Source organism: Chiloscyllium punctatum, chromosome 15, assembly GCF_047496795.1.
Source record: "Chiloscyllium punctatum isolate Juve2018m chromosome 15, sChiPun1.3, whole genome shotgun sequence".
In the NCBI taxonomy this organism is placed as follows: Eukaryota; Metazoa; Chordata; class Chondrichthyes; order Orectolobiformes; family Hemiscylliidae; genus Chiloscyllium; species Chiloscyllium punctatum.
In genome coordinates this window covers 54,713,000-54,735,484 of record NC_092753.1, presented here as the reverse complement: position 1 = coordinate 54,735,484, position 22,485 = coordinate 54,713,000, and the positions used below count along the sequence as shown (strand labels likewise).

The 22,485-nt window shown below is 39.5% G+C and overlaps 1 protein-coding gene across 2 annotated transcripts in view; it reads left to right on the top strand.

Moving 5' to 3' along the window:
• The window catches only part of mao (monoamine oxidase), a 162,715-nt gene that overhangs the window by 119,692 nt on the left and 20,538 nt on the right, over positions 1–22,485 (top strand). For both annotated transcript variants that reach the window (XM_072585165.1, XM_072585166.1), the window contains exons 4-11: positions 430–534; positions 4,105–4,196; positions 8,585–8,726; positions 14,150–14,299; positions 15,808–15,967; positions 19,352–19,448; positions 21,121–21,174; positions 21,908–21,965. In XM_072585165.1, coding sequence (XP_072441266.1) covers positions 430–534; positions 4,105–4,196; positions 8,585–8,726; positions 14,150–14,299; positions 15,808–15,967; positions 19,352–19,448; positions 21,121–21,174; positions 21,908–21,965 — 858 coding nt within the window. The remainder of the gene's footprint in view (positions 1–429; positions 535–4,104; positions 4,197–8,584; positions 8,727–14,149; positions 14,300–15,807; positions 15,968–19,351; positions 19,449–21,120; positions 21,175–21,907; positions 21,966–22,485) is intronic.

The following is a 22,485-nucleotide window of genomic DNA, read 5'->3' as shown; positions in this document are numbered from 1 at the left end:
AGGATGAGAGGGCATAGTCTCAGATTAAGAGACAGCAAATTTAAAACAGAGTTAAGGAAAAACTACTTCTTCCAACGGGTTGTGAATCTGTAGAATTCACTACCCCAAAGTGTGATGGTTGCTGGGACAGTGAGTAAATTTAAGAAAGCATTAGACAGATTTTTAATTGGGAATGGATTGAAGGGATATGGGGAGAAGGCAGGAAAATGGAGGTAAGGAGCATATCAGCCATGATCAAATGGCGGAGCAGACTCGATGGGCCAAATGGCCTAATTCTGCTTCTATATTTTAAGATGGTATGATATTGTAATTAATTTTACAAATTTACAAATTTTACAAATACTTTAATTGGTCAACTTATGTCGACAGCCCTTCAAAAATGTTTTTGACCTAAACCAGCTCATTTTTTTACTTTATTTATATTTTCAGGGCAAACCTTATCCTTTCAAGGCTCCCTTTCCACCGATGTGGAATCCATTTGTGTACCTGGATTACAACAACCTCTGGAGAACCCTGGATAACATGGGGAAGGAGGTAAAAGATCATTTTAAATGTTTATATTAAATATTTAGCAAACAAAGCGACACAGTGGCACAGTGGTTAGCACTGCTGCCTCATAGCGCCAGAGACTCGGGTTCAATTGCCGCCTCAGGCGACTGACTGTGTGGAGTTTGCGCACTCTCCCCATGTCTGTGTGGGTTTCCTCCCACAGTCCAAAAATGTGCAGGTTAGGTGAATTAGCCATGGTAAAATTGCCCGTAGTGTTAGGTGAAGGGGTAAATGTAGGGGAATGGGTCTGGGTGGGTTGCGCTTCGGCGGGTCGGTGTGGACTTGTTGGGCCGAATGGCTTGTTTCCACACTGTAAGTAATCTAATCAACTCAAAGCCCTGTTACTTTGAGAATTATCCTAGTGATAAACCTTACATATAAAAATGTACAGGCTTTGGTTCTCTTCTGACCATAAATAATAGATTAGATTAGATTAGATTAGATTACTTACAGTGTGGAAACAGGCCCTTCGGCCCAACAAGTCCACACCGCCCCGCCGAAGCGTAACCCACCCATACCCCTACATGTACATCTACATATACCCCTTGCCTAACACTACGGGCAATTTAGCATGGCCAATTCACCTGACCTGCACATTTTTGGATTGTGGGAGGAAACCGGAGCACCCGGAGGAAACCCACGCAGACACGGGGAGAATGTGCAAACTCCACACAGTCAGTCGCCTGAGGCGGGAATTGAACCCGGGTCTCCGGCGCTGTGAGGCAGCAGTGCTAACCACTGTGCCACTGTGCCACCGTGCCGCCCACTAGTGAGGATCATTTTCGACAAATCCAGAATTGAACATAATTGAGTATTAAATAAGAATGAATGAGATCAGAAAAGTAGTTCAAAGACTGCTGTTGGAGAAGTGAGTTTTGGTTCATGGGGGATTGGCATCATGAATGTAGGATCTGTACCATTGGAATTGTCTACACTGAAACTATGGGAGCTGCATAACTAGGGAAGTAGAGAAGAGTTTAATTCATTTCTGGTGAAGAGTCATCTAGACTCAACATTAGCTTGCTCTCTCTCCGTGGATGCTGTCTGACCCGTTGTGATGTGTGGGGCTGGAAAAGCACAGCAGTTCAGGCAACATCCGAGGAGTAGGAGAGTCGAGGCATACTGGAAGCATGCCTGACCTGCTGTGTTTTTCCAGAACCACACTCTCGACTCTGATCTCCAGCATCTCACTTTCTCCCTGACCCATTGTGGTCGCTAGGATTTATTGTTTTCAGTACAAACTCCAGCATCTGCTGTAATTTGTTCCTCAATTTCAAGCTAAACAAGGAGTTGAGGGATCAGGCTTGAATAAATGTTAGAAAACAAGGGATACAGTCAAAGCAGGTGAGCAAAACATTAGAATGGAAAATGAAGATTGGAGAATGGCAATAAGGAGCAGAAGAATAAAGAATATATTAGCAGTAGGTCTAGTTGCTAAAAAGGTAACAAAAAAAGCAACTAAAGGCTGTACATTTGAATGTGCATAGCATTCATAACGAAGTAAATTAATTAATAACACACAATAGTGACTAAATATGATCTGATAGCTACATTGAACCATGGCTGTAGACTGACAAGAACTGGACCCTTTATGTTGAGTGATATGTAATATTCCCAAAGAGTAGGACGTTAGGACAAGGCAGAAGCATGGCCTTCATCATCAAAGATGGTATTGATGCAATAATTAAAGAGGGCTTTGATTCAAGAGATCAGGATGTCGAATTGATTTAATTAGAATGAGGAATAGTTGAAAAAAATAAATCATGAGTGAGAGTGGTCTACAGGTTCCTGAACAGTAACCACAATATAGCAAAATTTATACAAGAATAAATTTTGTGGTTGTGATAATCTACGGTAATAATTGTGTGCTTTTAATCTACATATATGCTGGAATAATCAGATCATTGGTAGTAGCAGCAGTCTCAATGAGAAGTTCACAGAATACTCTCAAGGTAGTTTCTTAGAGCAGCACACTCTCGAACCAACCAGAGAGCAGGCTATCCTCTAGGTAACATAGTATGATTTGAACTTTGCATCCTGCATCAAAAGAAGTGAGTTTAAGACAAATGTTTTAAACTTAAATAGGGTAACTTGGGGAATATGAAAGGTGAGCTAACTAATGTGAACTTGGATCTTAGGCTTGGAGATGGATCAGTGATGATGCGGTGCCAGGCATTTAGGGAATATTTCAGAATATTCAGAATAAGTACATTCCTACGACAAATAAACATTCTAAGGGTGGGCCCACCATCTGCTGTTAATTAAAGAAATGAAGAAAAGCATTAAACTTTAGCAAGGATTTTTTTCCCAAAGTCGGGGGAGTTCAAATCTAGGAGGCATTTTTTTAAGATGAGAGGAGAAAGATTTAAAATGGGCATGAGGGGCAACTTTTTTAAACAGACAGTAGAATGAACTGCCAGATGGATGCAGGTCCAGTTACAACATTAAAAGGATATTTGGATATGTTCCTGAATAGAAGTTTAGAGGAATATGGGCCAAATGCATGCAAGTGGGACTAGTTTGATTTAGGAAATGGTCAGTGTGGACGATTTGGACCAAAGGGTCTGTTTCCATGTTGTGTGACTCTATGACGTAAGGAAAGATCATATAGCTATGCAAAGCTGAGTGATAGGTCAAATGCCTGGTCAGAAGACAGAACAACAAAGAACCACAGGAAGATTAATAAGAAGAAATAAATGAGAGCATGAAATGAAGTTACATAGAAATGTGTAAACACATCTAGTTATCTAATAGCATATCTGAAAAGGTAAAGAATGAATAAAGTGTGTGTTGGTTCTCTAGAGGGTGAGAATGGGGGGATACAATTCAATGGTGGATGGAATGAATAAACATTTCCTTCTATCTTCACTATTGAAGGTATAGATCATCCCAGTCATCCCTGAAAATCAGGAGGTTGAAGGAGGAGATTAACTTGATGAAGTTATAATCACTATGAAGTGGTATTGAGGAAGCTAATGATTTAGCTGACAGTGAACACTGAGTCATTGCATACTCTGTAATAATATTGTATAACATAAGAGGTAGATAATCCTGCCCAACCAGAATCTTTCAAAGGTTATCGGGGCTGTGTGAAAATGTGAAATTTGGAATACAATCAGACTAACTACAATCTTTTTGAATGGTAAAGTGGGCTTGAAGGACCAAAGAGATTAATTCTGCTCCTGATTTGTGTGTTTGGAGTTCGGAGAGTGTGTTGTACAAGAGAGAATGAAATTATACAGATTAAGAAGTAACAGGAAGAATGTGAAATTGTGGATGAAAATTAGGGCAAAATAGGAAGGAGAAGTGTGAAGCTGTGAAATGAATCAGACAGCCGTGGAAAATGATGAGTATTAAAATGGAGTGAGCATTTGCATGTAGACAAAAACCTGCAGAAAACATAACTATTTCTATCATCCCAACATTTAAAATGTTCTCTTATAAATTACAATTTTACAAAATTATTGGCAGAAATGCACTTACATGCAAGTTTCACAACTTCATTCCAATTAATAAGAGTATTTGCAAAAAGTAGAATGAACCTTGTCTTTCCAGATACCTGTTGATGCACCATGGACTGCTCCCCATGCTGAAGAATGGGATAAAATAACAATGAAAGAACTGATTGACGGTATTTGCTGGACCGCGTATGTTTTCTTTAAAATTATTCTTTTTAGATAGTTAACCATATTTCAAGTTCATTATACACATTCTTTAGTCCAGCTGAGTTCTTGCCCTTTCTCAGAGAGAATGGTTGGATGGCTAGACTTTATACTTGTGCCAACACTGCCTTTACTCTGCAATCAAGAGATATGAATTACTGTCCTGTATAGAGTATCCAATCTTGATTTTATCCATCCTTACATTGAGATAATGTATCTCCCTGCTTGTCACAGCTCAGACTGAGAACTGAGCACAATATTACATTGTGTAATTCTTGTCCATGCCCCTCTGATGCTGAATTCCATTACAGTACTAGATATGGTAAAACTGTGTTTTGTATTGGCTATCATGAGATTTATTGACATTTACAGTAATGTTACAACTATTTCCTGTGTTATTTATTTGCCAAATTAATTTAATTAATTTTTACAGTTTTTTTTGCATTCTACTATTACTTCCTGTAGATAACGAACAGTGGTTTATTTTATACATAAGGTGTTATTGAAAATTGCATTTTTTTAGGCTTAATTTTGTTGAGGGCATATGACAGGCACAGAATAAGATGGCTAGTAGATTTAGAAAACTCATTACACAGCAGAGTCAGTCAGACAGGTGGGTGACTGTGAGGAAAGGTAACAAGGGAATTCAAAAGTCTCCTGTGGCTATTCCTCTATCAAATAGATATTCAATTTTGTGTGCTATTGAAAGGGATAGTCTCTCCGAGGAAAATAAAAGGGATGGTCAGTTATTATGTTAGGCGTTTGACAAAATTTAAAAGAATAATTGTTATAGGGGACTCTGTCAGGGACACAGGCAGGAGATTGTAGGCAGTTGCATAAATCTATGATGTATGTTGCTTTCCTAGTGCTAAGATTAAGGACATCTCTAAATGTTTCAAACATATTGTTAAAGGAGGGATTGAGAAGCTGGAAATTATTGTACATGACTCTGAATTAGCTTTCAAAAAGCTGAGGCTTTGACATTAGTTATTTTAAGATATACATCATTCAAAACAATTGATTCATGCTACATGCTGTGAGCAGAGAGTTACTATCTTATAGATTTTCTTGTTCTTTGTCGAATGTGAGAAAGGTCACCAGCCTGTATACGTGTTAAAAAGCATGTCTTCAAGGGTCTAGAGAATTGGGGATGGATGTAGATACAGAGAAGGTCAATTAACAGGAATATACCATACTTTACATGGAGGATATTATACTGACAGGATGGGTCCAGGATCAGTGGACTGATTTAATGATGTGAATAAGGATCTGTTAGTGCTGCATGGACTTGGTGTAGATATACTGTACATGAATTTCCAGAAGGCATTTATAAGAATATTTTTTTAAATATCATATCAAAGATTGAAAATTGCAGAAAATAAAAGCATCTCCATAGAAATTTAGTTAGACCACATTTGGAGAGTGTTAGCTATAAGGAGAGTTAGACAAATTTGGTAGCATTTTGGCACAGGTAGACAATTGGCTGATTAACAGGAAGCAGACAGCAGGCATAAACTCGAGAGGTGTGCCATAGAAATGAATGTTGGGACTTCAACATTTTACCATTTATAGAAATTACTTGGGTGACAGGTTAGAAGGTATAGTTGCTAAATTTATTGGTGAAACTAAAATAGATTAGAAAGCAAATTGAGAAGAGGACAAAAGGAGGCTACAAAGAAGATATTGAAAAGCTAAATGAATGGCAAAGATGTGCCAAATAGAGTACAGATAAAGGAATAGAAAAACTGAAATTTTCCATTTTAGGAAGAATAAAAAAAATCTAAATGGTGAGAGATTGCAGAATTCTGAGATGCAGAGGGACCTGATTGTCTCAGTGTGTGAATTCTAAAACTTTGGTGTTCACATGCAGCAAATGATAAGGCAAGTTAGTAGAATGTTTTCATTTACTCAGAAGGAAATTGAATATCACAGTAGGGAGGCTGTGCTTAAGTTCAATAGGGCATTGGTAGGACTACATCAGGTGTACCGTGAGCAATATCATTAGTTAAGGTAAACAATATTGGTCTCGTTAGTTAAGGAAAGACGTAAATGTGTTAGAAGCTGTTCATTAGAAGATCTGTCAATCTTCTACCTGGAATGAGAGGGTTGTCTTACCAGGTAAAGTTTGCCACACTAGGTTTGTAAACACTGGAGTTTAGGAGAGTAAGAGGTGATTGATTGTAACACACAAGATTCTTCGCAGGGTAGATGTGGAGATTTTTTTTAATTGTGGGAACAGCTAGCACTAGGGCTCACTGTTACAGTAAGGAGTTGCTCATTTTAAACAGTAATGAGGTGAAATTATTTCTCTCAGTAGCTTCTGAGCTTTAGGAGCTTCCTTCCTAAAAGGTTGCTGGTAACAGACAGCTGGATGTTCACAGAATTTGGTTAAGTATCATTTCGGGGAGTGTCAAGAGAATTTATCTCGGAGTGTGCTAAGCTTTTTTGTGTAATTTGACACCATTCATCTCATTAAGCACGCACCATACTTCTACAATGCCGTGCTCACACTCCCCTGTACTTCACAGCAGCAGATGTGCTCAGCATTGTTGGAACCTTCTGGAGTTCCAGCCACTGACGTCATGTTTAAAACTCAGCTGTGTTTCAGATCAAATGCTGCAAGTCCTGAATAGCCCTTTACGTTTGCAGAGTGTGAAGAATTACTCTGAAGATGACCAACAGAGGCAAACTGGCATCCTGCTTTGCTGATAGGAAGCTGGAGGTGCTGGTGGACAGGGTAGTGGACAGGACAGTTGTTCTCTTCTCTCAGAAACTCAGATTGGTGCACACGGTGAAATACAGCAACATTTCCACCCAGTTGACCCATCACTGCTGGCAGCCATGACAAACTTATCTAGCTTTGTGTCTGTGGTAAAAGTCAAGACAGAATAAAAATACCGTGCTCATGAAAAATCTCGCTTTGGGGGTGAAGGCAAGGCAGGGATGGTGTGAACATCTGAGTAGGTACAAAGTAAGTGAGTGTAATCAGATCAAGTGAGAATCCCTGAGATGCAGCCTCATTGAATCCATGAGATCGGATGCCCCTGTGTGCAAAGTGTCCTGGCAGCAGTGTTACAAGGAAAGCGGCCATAACACACAAAGTACAACACAGAAGTGCAGAACTGTCTTGAAAGTAGATCAGAGATGTGCTGTGATGGTGCAGTGAGACTGGTACCTTTTGGGTGCCCATGCCCATAGAAGAGGGATGTGTGCAGTCAATGCACATAGAGCATGCTCTATGATGTTGGTACCTGGTGTCTAAATGGAGACCTGGAGGAGCAGGTCATAGACTCATGCAGCATGAAAACAAACCCTTTGGTCCAACCAGCCCAGCCAACTATAGTCCAAAATAAACTAGTCCCACCTACCTGCACTTGGCCAATATCCTTCTAAACATTTCTTCATGTACCTATTTAAATGTCTTTTAAACATTGTAACCATACCCACATCCACCACTTCCTCTGGAAGTTCATTCCACACACGAATCCAACCACTCTGACTTCCATGTCAGGGTTTGTCACTGTATACTTTCTATCTGTGGGTGGGAAAATGGGAAACTGCATATCAATGAGGTGAGATTAAATAGTAATGAAATAGGTTACTCGCTGCTCACCAGTGAGAAGTTTTTCTCGCAGATCAACGCTTGGTTAGAAGATGTGACTTTTTTTCCTTTTGATGTTGAGAAGCTCCTCACTGACCATCCTATGCAATGCTGACAATGTTCTCACCCATTTTAATGTTGTTTAGTGCCGAGGTAGATTCCGCTCTTGGTGATGACTAGGATTTAGGCTCAGTATAAGGTTGAGCATATCTTTGGGATTACAGTTATTCTTGTTCGCTTAATAAATTGGGGTGTTAGGGGATTTTGCTGCTAAAGTAGTCTGTGCATATTGCTGATATTGTTCTTAATAAGGCAAAGGGACAAGATATGTAGTTTTCTTTGCAATAGTGTGTAGCCCTTCTTGTTAATAACTACTTCTATAACCGACTGCCCTGCATAAGCGCTCATACACAAGCCCGTAAAGGTACACTTAGAACACTCGTATATCTCTGCTTTCACTGTTTTTCCACAGCTATTAAATACATTAATACCATTTAAAAAGTGATACATAATGAATGTAAGAGTGATACGTGGACTTAACCAATCAGAATTTCAATTCCATGGAATAGTAAGTGCATTTGTCACATTCTCTGAGCAGATTTATTGTTTGGTTAATTTCAAATATTTTATTGGTCTAATTTTTTGACTATTAATATTTGAGTTTGCTTAATTTACATAGTTCCAGAATTGTCCCATAAATCAGTCATTCCGTTTACTGTGAACATATGAAGAGTTTTTCCTGGAGATTTTCCTTTTAATTTTCAACCTGTAGGGTCGCCAGGCGTTTTGCTACTCTTTTTGTGAATATAAATGTCACCTCTGAGCCACACGAAGTCTCTGCTCTCTGGTTCTTGTGGTACGTCAAGCAGTGTGGTGGAACAACACGGATTTTTTCAACAACCAATGGCGGACAGGTGAACAAACATTATAAACATTACTATCCTGATTTGCTTGTTTCAGTACATTTTGAAAAGATTGATAAGAAGTAACAATGGAGAAATTTGAAGATATTTTTGAATGTGCATTGCTGATGTAGCATGAGGAAAGGGTTGCTTTGATCTGGTGACTTTTCTTCTCACAACTGAAGTACCAATCCTCTAATAACATATTTTTGTTATTAGATTAGATTAGATTACCTACAGTGTGGAAATAGGCCCTTCAGCCCAACTAGTCCACACCGACACTCCGAACAGTAACCCACCCCCATATTTACAATAGACAATAGGTGCAGGAGTGGGCCATTCTGCCCTTCAAGCCTGCACCACCATTCAATATGATCATGACTGATCATCCTTAATCAGTATCCTGTTCCTACCTTATCTCTATAACCCTTGATTCCACTATCCTTAAGAGCTCTATCCAACTCTTCCTTAAATGAATCCAGAGACTGGGCCTCCACTGCCCTCTGGGGCAGAGCATTCCACACAGCCACCACTCTGACTAATGCACCTAACTCTGTGGGCAATTTAGCATGACCAATTCACCTGACCTGCACATCTTTGGACTGTGGGAGGAAACCGGAGCACCCGGAGAAAACCCACACAGACACTGGGAGAACGTGCAAACACCACACAGACAGTCGCCCGAGGGGGGAATCGAACCCGGGTCCCTGGCGCTGTGAGGCAGCAGTGCTAACCACTGCTAACCACCAGTGCTGCCCTAATTGGTGAATAACTTAATTAAGAATGTCCAGTTGAGTATTTTCCCAAATGTTCAATGGAGGTGTCTTATTAAAGCAAACTGAAAAAATATCCAAGTGAGATTTCCATGGACATGTTCCTTTAAGAAAATGATGCTGTTCGGTGTGAGTGTTTGAACATGTTTTTACCAGAAAGGAACTTAACTCTATACCAAAGATTTTGCAAATTGCTTATATTTATAGTGACAAGTAAATGAAGTAAAACATTATTTGTATGTGATTTTGCCTTTTGTAATTATGAAATTATCTAATTGTTACCAACCTTACTTGGTAGTTCTGTAGTCATTCTATTTTGTATTCCTGATCTGGTATGTTTCAGGTTGTAATAATTCATTTCCTCATTAATTTAACTGTATACATCCATAACATTTGATATTCTTGACAGTTTGACATTCCTGAAAATTTCCATAATGGTATAAGTGTCCAATAGACATAAACCTGCAATCTTAAACTCTGCTTGCCACATAACTCACAATTACCACCTGACTGTGGTGTATTCCATCAGAATATTTGTGGGCTACCCATATCCTATCCCCTGTAAAAAATGATAAAATAGTGTGCTGTTAAATTCAGAGTAAATCATGAATCAAACTTCTTTATAAATGACATAACATCACAAAGATGGAAAGACCAAAAAAAGCTGATTGATAAGAAACCAATAAAGAAAGATCCAATCTAAAAGTACATTTGCACAGCCCAAACTCTGAAAAATCTTGTACAAAATTAACTTTTGTAAATGTCAGAAAGCAATATTTGTTGCTGACAAGGCAATACTTCTGACTGCTACAGGAGTCTTGTTGTCAAATATCATCAGAAGCCTTTAATATAACAGGTGTTAATGTAAAGATAGTTTTTAAAAAACATAGTTTTGCGTTTGCATGGTGCCTTTCACAAACACTGATTATCTCAAGGTACTTTATAGCCAATAATGTATCTTTGAACTGTAGTTGCTCTTTGAATAAGGAAATACAGAAGCTCCCATTTATACACAGTAATCTCCCATAAACAATCACTGTAATAAAGAGTGGATAATCTGTATCATGATATTGATTGACAAATAAACATCGGCCAGGCCACCACCCTGTCTCCTCTTAAGGATACAGTAATGGGATCTGTTGTGCCATCCAAGAGTGCAGACTGGCATTAGTTAAACATTTAGTCAGAAAGACAGAATTTCCAGCTTCAAGGAAACCTCCTTCAGTACAGCTGTATCAGCTTTGATTTTGATGCTCAAATCCTGGCATGGGACTTTAAACCAGAATCTCTGACTCAGGCACAAGTGTGCCACCAACTGAGCCACAGCTGACACTTGCTTCCAGCTTGCTGATCCTGCATGCTAGGACAGTAAATGTATAGGGGGATAAAAACATTTCAGACCTGTTCAGGGGTTCAGACTCTGTGTTGCATAAGAATGTATCATGTTTGGTTACAATACTTACATAGCATGTACATAACGTGCAAGAAAAGAGAAGTGGCAATTTTAATTAAGGAGAGTAAACATTTTCCAGGAAAGTTAGCTTTATGCAAAAAGGAGATTTCGAACCGATATTCAGACACAGATCTATGTGTTAATTTATTGTCAGCCAGAATGCTGAGTCTTGCAGCAGTCTGTCTCCCAACAACTAGATTGGAAAGACTATTGAATTTTTGAGAACTTAGAAATACCTTCCAAGGTTTTCACAGGTGGCCTCAATTTTAAATGTCCAGGTATACTGACCAAGAAGCTACTCAAAATCCAGGTTTATCTGTTTCAGGCTGCTTCCTGCGGCACGGTGGCATAGTGGTTAGCACTACTGCCTCACAGCATCAGAGACCTGGGTTCAATTCCCGCCTCAGGCGACTGCCTGTGTGGAGTTTGCACATTCTCCCCGTGTCTGTGTGGGTTTCCTCCGGGTGCTCCGGTTTCCTCCCACAGTCCAAAAATGTGCAGGTCAGGTGAATTGGCTATGTTAAATTGCCCATGGTGTTAGGGGTAGAGGTAAATGTAGGGGAATAGGTCTGGGTGGGTTGCGCTTTGACGGGTTGGTGTGGACTTGATGGGCCGAAAGGCCTGTTTCCACACTGCAAGTAATCTAATTTAAGAATGGAATTTCTCTAGTATGCCTCTAACATAAAATAGAATGTACTAAAATCACCCTTACTGATGCCTCATAATCAGTGATGTTGTCCACAGGCAGGAGGGAATTGGAATTAGATTTTAATGTCACATGTACTCAAGTACAGGGATACAGGAGTACAATGTGAAGTGTACGGTATCACATTCCCAGCGCCAGCTTAGGTACATCTCAGTACAGAAGTTTAAGTACAAAGTAGAAAAATAAGGAAATTTAGTTGAACATTCAACGTTAAAGTCCTTCTTAGTATAAAGTAGAAAAATAAAGAAATGACATTAAACTGAACTTTCCCTGTCCAAGCATTTTATTACTACATACTCAAGATAACTTATTTGCAAGTTTTTGAGTAGCTTCTGAATGAACAATCTAATTTCCTCACTCCAACTCTTCTGGGAATTGGCTCCCTGTTTTTCAATCCTCTTGGTTGGCTACAACAAAGAATTTCAATTATTCTTACATGCTGTTATTTCACCCTTCTATTGAGAGGTAGTACTGGTCAAAATTAAAGAATCAATTACAAGGCTTTCTTGTGACATCGAACACAGATATAAAGTATGAGAATAGAACAGCATCCAAAGCAAAAAAGGAAGCTCACAAACATCCAGTTTGAAAGATTTGTAGAGGATTTGGTTTTAACCTGAGAGCACGGTTGTTTAGTTGATGACTTGTATCATGCATAGTGGCAAAGTTTGTACATGTGTGTTCTCAATGATTGGATAATTCTCCAATTTACTTTAGGACTGTGTGTAGTTTTCAAGAGTTACAGCGAATTGATGAGAGTGAGCACTAGCCTTCCAGCTCTGCTATTACAAATCTGTCTTTTCCTCTCTCCTGTGTTCCAAATGCTGTTGCCTAAAATTTTGTCCCTTTTGTGTATTCCAATATCTGATTTCAATGTTCTTTCAAGTTGAATAGTCTGCAGATGATTTTTGTCCCATGATGTGAATCTTCCAGAAAGACATTCATCAACAGGAGATACAGATCTTTTTATAATGGTGTTAATTTCAGTCTAGAATAATTCTTTGTATTGGCAATTTCATGAGCTTGGCTTAATCTGTTTAGGGTGATCACTGAAGCTATCTGAAGTGCTGTAAATGGTTTTCTTTAATAAACACAGTTTCGCTCATGTCAGGTTCCAGATATTAAAATTAAAATTGAAATTGACAGTTTATTTTTACCACAATCATATCAAATGGAAAAAAAAGACAAAATAGGGGGTTACGTTAAGAGATGGAGAAGGAGTCCAAATAGGCAGTATGGTTTAACTACCTCAAACATATTAATAAGAACAATAAATCATTCTGCAAATATTTCAGTAAAAAGAATTGTTAATTGTGAAGTAACACATCTAACAGAGAAAATTGTGAGTTAATAGAGACAAAATCAATCTTATTTGTCCAATTTCTTCAATGTCAGTTTCACATTCTCCATCAACACTTTGGATATTAATTATTGGATTCGCTACAATGTAGAAACAGGCCCTTCGGTCCAACAAGTCTACACCGACCCTCCGAAGAGCAACCCACCAAGACCCAACTCCCTCTGACTAATGCACCTAACACTATGGACAATTTAGCATAGCCAATCCACCTGACCTGCACATTGTTTGGATTGTGGAAGGAAACAGGAGCACCCGGAGGAAACCCATGCAGACAGTGGGAGAATGTGCAAACTCCACACAGACAGTTGCCCAAGGCTGGAATTGAACCTGGGTCCCTGGCACTGTGAAACTGCAGTGCTAGCCACTGAGTCTACCTCTACTTTTGCACATAACGCAAATAAAACTGGGCCGGTCTTGTAGAATTGTGGAATTGCAGAATTGCATCCTGGTCAACATGCAAGATGGCCATGGCTCCTTTGATAGTCCCAAGACTTGTCTCCATTTCTGAGCCAGAACATTTTGGGTGCACGCAAAGCATGCAGTTTAGGCTGACTCCCAAAATATTTTACTTCATAACACTCTATGATGGCTTCCACTTGGCTGATGAACTAAGATAGTTCTGATGATCATCTGTGACTCCATGGTAACTGTCTCACCTCGTTAGTATAAAGTTGTGGGTTCAGGTCCCATTTTAGAACTTTAAAAAATAGTTCCAACTATCATCCCAAGTCAATACTGAGATAGTGCTGCACTGATAGAAGTGTTGGTTTGGAAAGAACCCATTAAAATGAGTCATCGTGTGCTTTCTCTGATAAATTATTGCTTGGCACCACTTCAAAAGGCAGGGAAATTCTCCAACATATATCACTTACCCATTATCCTAAATACCGATCTTTACTTTGAAGTTGGTGGGATATTATGTTGTGCAAATTGACTACCATTTACAGCATTACAGTCAAAGAAATGTGGTTTTGAAAAGTGCTTTTGGGCACTGTGAGGATGTGAAATCCAAGTCCATTTTCCTTTGAAATATGTTTTTTGATGTCTGAACTATCTCATTTCAAGATTATCTTATAGTTAATGAACTATTTTAATGATGCACAGTTTTCAAGTATCCATTGATTATACATCCGGTGTTTACAGGAGCGAAAGTTTGTTGGTGGCTCTGGTCAGGTCTGTGAACAGTTGATGAACCATCTTGGAGATTGTGTAAAACTGAAAAGCCCCGTAATCCGGATTGATCAAACACAAGATATAGTCACCGTGGAGACGTTGGATCATGACAGGTTTAAGGTGAGGGAAATGGACAGTAATAACTGGTAATGTACTTTAATCCAAAGCATTGCACAAAATTAGGGATATTGAACAGAAACCTAGAAATTCTTGGGGATGGTCAGGCAGCATAAATGCAAGAGAGTGAAAGTCCAACTCATCTTTCAATGAGGCTAAAAAATCTCTGCCCCAGATTTTGAGAATGGGGTCATTGACAACATGATGGTCTTCTCAGTAACCACTGTGGTGTAGGCAAGAGCTTCATGAGTGCTCATTTGCTGCTCTTTGTGCAATTCTTATTGAATTAATTACCCATGAGAACAGGGAGTATATCTTGTCACCCACACGTTATTTGCTGACATGGTTTTCTTCCTTCAAATACTGAGAAAATACTAAATTCTAAAGGATGAATACATTTTGACAACTTCTAAGCAATCTTATATTGACATTTAGAATTCTTGCATGTTTTTCCATACAATCTTTACATCGACAGAGTAAAATTTGTCAAACCAGTGCTGAGAAACCTGACATGGGACATAAACAGTCTCATAAATCAGCACAAGTATCGAATGTCAGACCATGAACTCCAGAAACATCAGAAGTGGTGGCAAAATGGAAATGTTACCAGACTAGGAATCCAGTGTGTTAGCCTACTGTTCTGGGGATACAGCTTTGAATTATGCCAATGGAAAATAGTGAAATTCGAATTCAATAATTATCTGGAATTAGAAGCTAGCAAAGTGCATAGTGCTATGGTTGGCTCAATTGGCTGGATGGCTGGATTTGTGTTGCAGAGTGGCACTGACAGTGCGGGTTCAATTCTTGCACCAGTTGAGGTTACCATAAAGGTCTCACTATAACCAGTTGTCACTCTCATGATGATTCTTGTTCTATGTAATTATTCAAATTTTGTGATGGTGTGACCCACATGCAGCTCAGAACTCCATCAACACCTCAGCTTTAAGGCATTGTATCTGACTGGAATACCTGAGAACGTAGATCAGAGTGGTGCTAGAAAAGCACAGCAGGTCAGGCAGCATCCGAGGAGCAGGAAAATCGACATTTCGGGCAAAAGCCCTTCATTTTCCTGCTCCTCGGATGCTGCCTGACCTGCTGTGCTTTTCCAGCACCACTCTGATCTAAACGCTGGTTTCCAGCATCTGCAGTCCTCACTTTTGCCTACCTGAGAATGTCTCCACACACTTCTGCTCTGAAATCAAAGTGTCAGTGAGGAAATGTCGAAGAATCATAAATGAGCCAATATCACATCACCCCTACCCAAACTTCCCATTTCCAGAAAACTTCAAAATTTGTCATCTCTTGATCATTAAAATTGGTGGATTTCCAGCTCATTTTCTGTTGTTACCCTGAAATTTTGACAGATGTAGGAGGATTGTTTGATCTTGCATCTCCTCATTGTTGTATATTAATGGAGAAACCTATTTATTCAAGTGACGAGGGAGAGATGAGTGGAGGTAATAAAAGAGGCAAGGTGGAAAGGAAGTTATACTTTTTTTGTTGTCATTTAGGCTAAATATGTTATCAGTGCAATTCCACCACCCCTGACTGCGAAGATTCACTATGAACCACCCCTGCCAAATCTACGTAATCAGTTCATCCAACGTGTTCCTATGGGCTGTGTGATCAAGTGCATGGTGTACTATAGAGAAAACTTCTGGAGGAAGAAAGGTGAGTTCTTTTCCAGAAAACAAAGTATTAGACAGATTGAAATTCAACTATTAAATGCTGACTCACCATGGAATAGTTCAGTAGTTTTGTTGGAAGTTATCCTATCATTAATATTATTTCTAAATTTCTCACTTTATAAAATTTAATTCCAATTTAACACATATTACAGTAAAATATGATGACTCTGATGTGTTCTGTGCCATCAAATTGGAACGAAAGAGATGAGACAAAGCCAGGTTATGAAGCAGAGAAAGAATTCCTAGGATGGTCCTGAACCATTTCACCTTGAAACCATTGGAATTATAGATGAGGAGAAACCAACCGCACAAATGGTGGCTGCTATAAGTGGCCTTAGAGGTCGGTGTGCATGCATACTTCACATGTGAGCCATGCTGATCACCGTATTACAAAGGGCATTTTATGTCTGCAATGAATGTCCAAGAGAGGTATTCTATACAAGCAGATCATGATGCTAGTCACCCTATAATATTGATTTTATGACAGTTCTGTGCAAAGTTGTTGCCATATTCCTTATTGTTGCACATGGGCTTTCTTCCTGCTGAAGCATCATCCATTTCATTGTGTATATGGATCAGTCTTCGCATATAGTTTCCCCATCAACATTCTCATCTGAGGTTTCTGTGCAGAACCCATAGATGTTACCTCACCCTCTGGTGAACTTGCTTCTGGGCCAACCTTGCCTGCTGTAGTAATTCCAAATCACTTGTGCTTGGTATCTCATGAGTATCATTCCTGCTTCTGAGCAAATGCAGTGTCAGTTTCTGAGCTGGTGAAATCGAGTTTCTTCAAAACTGCAATCAAGAGCAGACCAACTTACGGTTCTTGAATATCTGAAAGGAGGAGGGCACAGTGGAGGCTTGTGATAGTGTTAGGGTAGGAAATGCTTACATCATCTGCAAACTATAAATCACAAAAAACATTGGATGAGGAGGATGAGGTATTTGAAAAAGACATTTAGTTAAGAGGAAACCATCATCTTAGATGTTTCAACTCCATAGCTACTGATAACCTCAGTCATGACTGCTTTTTGGGTGTTTTAGCTCCAATGTTTCTTTTGTTTCACTTCTCTTCTCCTCATGCATATGACAAGAATAATGGACATGATGTGAAGGTGTCAGTGTTAGACTTGATTAGGCAAAGTTAAAAATCACACAACACCAAGTTAGAGTCAACAGGTTTATTTGAAAGTACAAGCTTTCAGAGCACTGCTGGAGTTAATAATTCATTGTGGAAATCAATCTCTATTAATTGGTAAAATAACTGAACTACATAAAGTGAGGAATTCTGTTTATACCTGTTGTATGTCCTGTCTCAAATTAAAGTCATAGAGATGTACCACATGGAAACAGACTCTTCAGCCCAATTCGTCCATGCCGACCAGATATCCCAATCTAATCTAATCCCATTTGCCAGCATTTGGCCCATAGCCCTCTAAGCTCTTCCTATTCATTTACCCATCCAGATACTTTTAAGTGTTGTAATTGTACCAGCCTCTACCACTTTCTCTGGCAGCTCATTCCATACACACACCACACTCTTTGTGAAAAAGTTGCCCTTTAGATCTCTTTTAATCTTCCCCTTTCCTGCTAAACCTATGCCCTCTAGTTCTGGAATTCCCCCACTCCGTGGTCTATTTACGTTATCCATGCTCCTCATGATTTTATAAACCTCTTTAAGGTCACCCCTCAGCCTCTGACGCTCCAGGGAAAATGGCTTCAGCCTAATCAGCCTCTCCCTATAGCTCAAATCCTTCAATACTGGCAACATCTTTGTTAATCTTTTCTGAACCCTTTCAAGTATCACAACATCCTTCCGATAGGAAGGAGACCAGAATTCCAAAAGTGGCCTAACATCCTGTGCAGCCAGAACATGCCCTCCTAACTCCTGTACTCAATACTCTGACCAATAAAGGAAAGCATACCAAAGCTGCCTTCACTATCCTATCTACCTGCGACTCCACTTTCAAGGAGCTATGAACCTGCACTCCAAGGTCTCTTTGTTCAGCAACACTCCCTAGGACCTTACCATTAAGTGTGTAAGCCCTGCTAAGATTTACTTTCCCAAAATGCAGCACCTCACATTTATGTAAATTAAACTCTATCTGCCACTCCTCAGCTCACTGGCCCAACTGATCAAGATCCCGTTGTACTCTGAGCTTACCTTCTTTGTTGTCCACTATACCACCAATTTTAGTGTCATCTGTAAACTTTCTAACTATACCTCCTATGTTCACATCCAAATCATTTGTATAAATAATGAAAGGTAATGGACCCAGCACCGATCCTTGTAGTACTCCACTGGTCACAGGCTTCCAGTCTGAAAAACAACCCTCTACCACCACCCTCTGTTTTCTACCTTTGAGCCAGTTCTATATCTAAATGGCTAGTTCTCCATGTATTCCATGAGATCTAACCTTGCTAACCAGTTTCTCATGGGGAACCTTGTTGAATGCCTTACTGAAATCCATATAGATCACATCCACCGCCCTGCCCTCATCTATTACTCGTACTGTATCCAAAAATATTATTTTCTAAACAGATATATCAAACTTATATTTGAATCAATACTACCTGCTTCCATCACCTCCCTGAGAAACCTGTTCTGTAGATACTCCCTGAAAGAATGATTTGTAAAGTTTTCATTCAGCTTTTCCTTCTGGCTGCCTCCAGGCAAAATACTGCGGATGCTGAAAATCCAAAATGTAAACAGAAAATGTTGGAAATACTCACCAGGTCAGAAAGTAACTGGAGAGATATGTCAACTGACTAGATATTAACTTGAATTAAGTGGAGTTGTTTTGAGGTCAGAAAACAGGGATAAGCAGGTTTCATGCAGGTCTTAGTTAGCAGAAACGGATTCTCATTTTGTCTCTGTGTTTTCCTGCTTGCAGCCAGCTGGATTGAAAGGCTGTTTGGTTGACGGCTGAATAGGTTTCTTCCCCCGTCCCCTCTCCAACCTTTACAAATTGTGATTTTCCCTTTCACAGTTACCAAGCCTCTCTTCCTCAGCCTGGAACCCCCAATCTTGACAAATCAATTCCCAAGTCTCCTTCCCGTGACAGTGGCCCACCCAGACTCCTTTTCCCTTAGTTTCTCTGGATGGTTCTCTGGTCTGTTTTCAGGCTGGCAACCTGTAACTAATGGAGTGCCCCAGCAATCAGTGAACATGTGTTATTCTTTACTGCAGAGGTTGGTTCATTAATTATATTCAAGGCTGGAGATACATAGATTTTTAATCAGGAAGGGAATCAAGGGTTATGGGGAAAAGGCAGCAAAGTGGAGTTGAGGATTATCAGATTAGCTGTGACCTTCTTATGCCCATTCATTTGATGGTCTTATGTGGTCTATTTCTCTTTTTAATCAGATTATTGTGGTAGCATGATCATTGAAGATGAGGAGTCTCCGATTGAACTGACTTTGGATGATACCAAACCAGATGGATCTTACCCTGCTATCATGGGGTAACGGCTTTTTGATTTAGACTTCTTTAATGTTCACAAATATCCTCAGGAAGACCAATACTGATCCATACCTCTCGGACAGAAGCTCTGCGTTCATGTCCCATTCCAGGACTTGAGGGCGAAGGTCGACTTGTCGTAATGTGTCAGACAGATTGATTGTCAGTCTCTAGTCTTTTTTGAAACAAAAACAGAAATAGCTGGGCGAATTCAGCAGCTCTGGCAGCATCTGTGGAGAAAAAGCAGAGTTAATGTTTCAGGTCCAGTTAACTTTCTCCAGTTCTCAATAATTTCTGTTTTTGTTTCTGCTTTCCTGCGATTCTTTGGATATTTTGTTTACTGTTAAGTCCTTCTGATGTGCCGAAGACAGCTGGTAAGAGCAGAAGTGTTCCCTGGTCAGCCAAAACAATGTGATGCATTGTGTTAAAAGACTTCACTCAGAGGTTCTTGAAGTCACATCCTTATTCTGAGAGACTACCACATGTATTGGAGTCATACCTGGCATGTGGTTATTATTGTTGGAGGCCAGTTGTATTAGCCCTAGGATATTGCAGCAGGGAATACTCAGAAGGGATCCAGGCTCAGTATCTTCATCCATGACCTTCCCTGCATCAAAAGTTCGGACCTGGTGATTAAGCATTATATAGGACAATTCTTCATATAGTAAAGTGGCTTACAGCCACATGGAGCAAAACCAGGACAACATCAAAGTTGGGATGATCAGGAGGATGCTGAGCAGAAGCCTACAATGGTCTTTGGCAGCTAGATCCATACTTAAGTTGTTTTTTATATAAAGGAATGTATTTCCCATCAGCCTGTCTCTTAGACATAATGGCTCAAATTCTCTCTGTGATGGCAAAAATATTTGAAGTCATCTAAAACCAAAGTTACACCTCCAAATCTGTTATTTTTCTGTTTTTTGCAGGAGTGGGAGTGATTGGGAGTGCTTTTCTCAATAAGAATGTATTTTCCAATGGAGAAATTAAGCATGGGTGCTTATGGCTACCTAATAAGTTGGCTTAGGAGGTGAATGGGGAAAAAGATGTTGAGTAGAAGTAAGCACTAAGTTTGCATAGGGGATGTGAGGGTGGTAGGTTGAGAAGTATATGGTGGCATGGATATGAGAGAACATAGAGTATGTGGAGGTCTTATTCTTTTATTCTTTTGTTTTAATTTTTGACCAAAATGCTGGAGCCCCAAGCTTTCCAGCCAGCCTCCTCAGTTCTCCCCACCCCCCCAACCTACACACAGGTTGCTCAGCCTGTCTCCTAATCCAGGATTTTCCAACCTCTGCTCACCTGGCCTGAAAACAAACATTGGGGCCGTTGTGCTTCAGGCACCAAGTAGTTCTGAAACAAATGTTAAACAACCAATTAGTATAAGCAAAGGATCTTAGACTTGTTTCAGGCCTGGGTCCTGTACATCCATACTTTAATGTTTGTTAATATAACATGGATATCGTTACTGAAGGAGTGTCCATTTGTATTTGCCACTTACTTTGTTGGATTCTTAGACACAGCAACAATTAATATCTGAGTGGGTACTTTTAATTTCTCCGTATACAGGTTCTGCATGAAAACCTGCATGAAAGCATGTTGAAATGTGATTTTATAAATGCATTTAGAGTTCAGAGCATTTTAACTGTAAACATTTCTCCAACTCCCTTTTCTTTCAGATTTATCCTTGCTCGAAAAGCACGACGTCTGGTAAATCTCACAAAGGAAGCTAGGTGTGTGAACCTTATTAGATGTTATAAATGTTTAATGTTGTCTTTTATAATGAGACTTTAATAGAAAATCTGGAAATTCCACCCAAAATTCACTTCATCTCCTTCCTCTTTAAAGACCCACCTTAAAACTTGCCTTTAACCAAGCCAATCCTAATCTGTCTTCCTCTGGCACAGTGTCAGTTCTTATAAGTGTATACTCCTGTGAAGAACCTTGGGGGATGTTCCCTATAATAGAAGTGCTTTTTGTTTGAGTCATAGAGTGCTATTTAGATGCATGTCCTTGTATTTACCAGCAATCATAAACAGCATAGTACTTCTGTAAAAAAGCACTTAGAGTTAAAACAAATCCCATTAGTTTGTGCTAAATGACTTATTCTGAGACTCATAGAGATATTCTCCTGCTGTGCTGCTCCATTGGTATTCGGATATGCTACTGTTTCACTTCTCATTAATCAGTGCATTAACCTCTGCTTCCTTGATCTGCTTGGTGATGACAGTTTTGGTCTACTGATACAACGGTGTTCATTGTGAAAGCACTGCATATAAATCACCAATTTGTGACTTGGTAATTTAACAAGGACTTTACTTACAAACCTGTGAAAAATTAGTAACTGAACCGCAAATGTCTGTGTGGATATTACATCATGGAGCAGTCTAAACCTACACATGTTATACACAGCTTTCATTTTGTTTGCTGGACTTTATTTATACCACATGATTTTTCTTAATGCAGGAAGCAAAAGATCTGTGAAATTTATGCCAAGGTGCTTGGGTGTGAGGAAGCATTGCACGTAAGCTATTTTTTCTCTTTTCTTGTTATAGGTTTAGTCTGAAATCATCAAATAAAACAATCACATTTGGCATAATGTATCATACAAAAAAAGACCATATATATGCTCCATCTTTCCACGCCACTATTCTGAGCAATGCTCTGCTATCAATACCTTATCATTCAAATTAACTACTGTTGTAGCTGCAGCTTGCTTGCCTGCTAAAGGCCAGCCCTGAGAAACTCATGCGGAACTACAAAACATAAATATTGAATATACCAGGTGCCAATCAACTGATAATATGATAAGAGTGATCTGGCATTCGGTATGGATGTAACATCTTAGTGCTGAAGGCCAGAAAAGTGCAACTGATTGGCAAACAGACTCTAGGATGTGGATGTTTGAGATTACGCTGCTCCCATAACGTAGTCATTGTGCGAGCTGGCCACAAACTGCATTGCAGCATAATGATCAAATTATTAGGATCCAATTAGAAGAGCTATCTGACAGACACAGCACAAGTGGAATTTTGTCTGAGTGC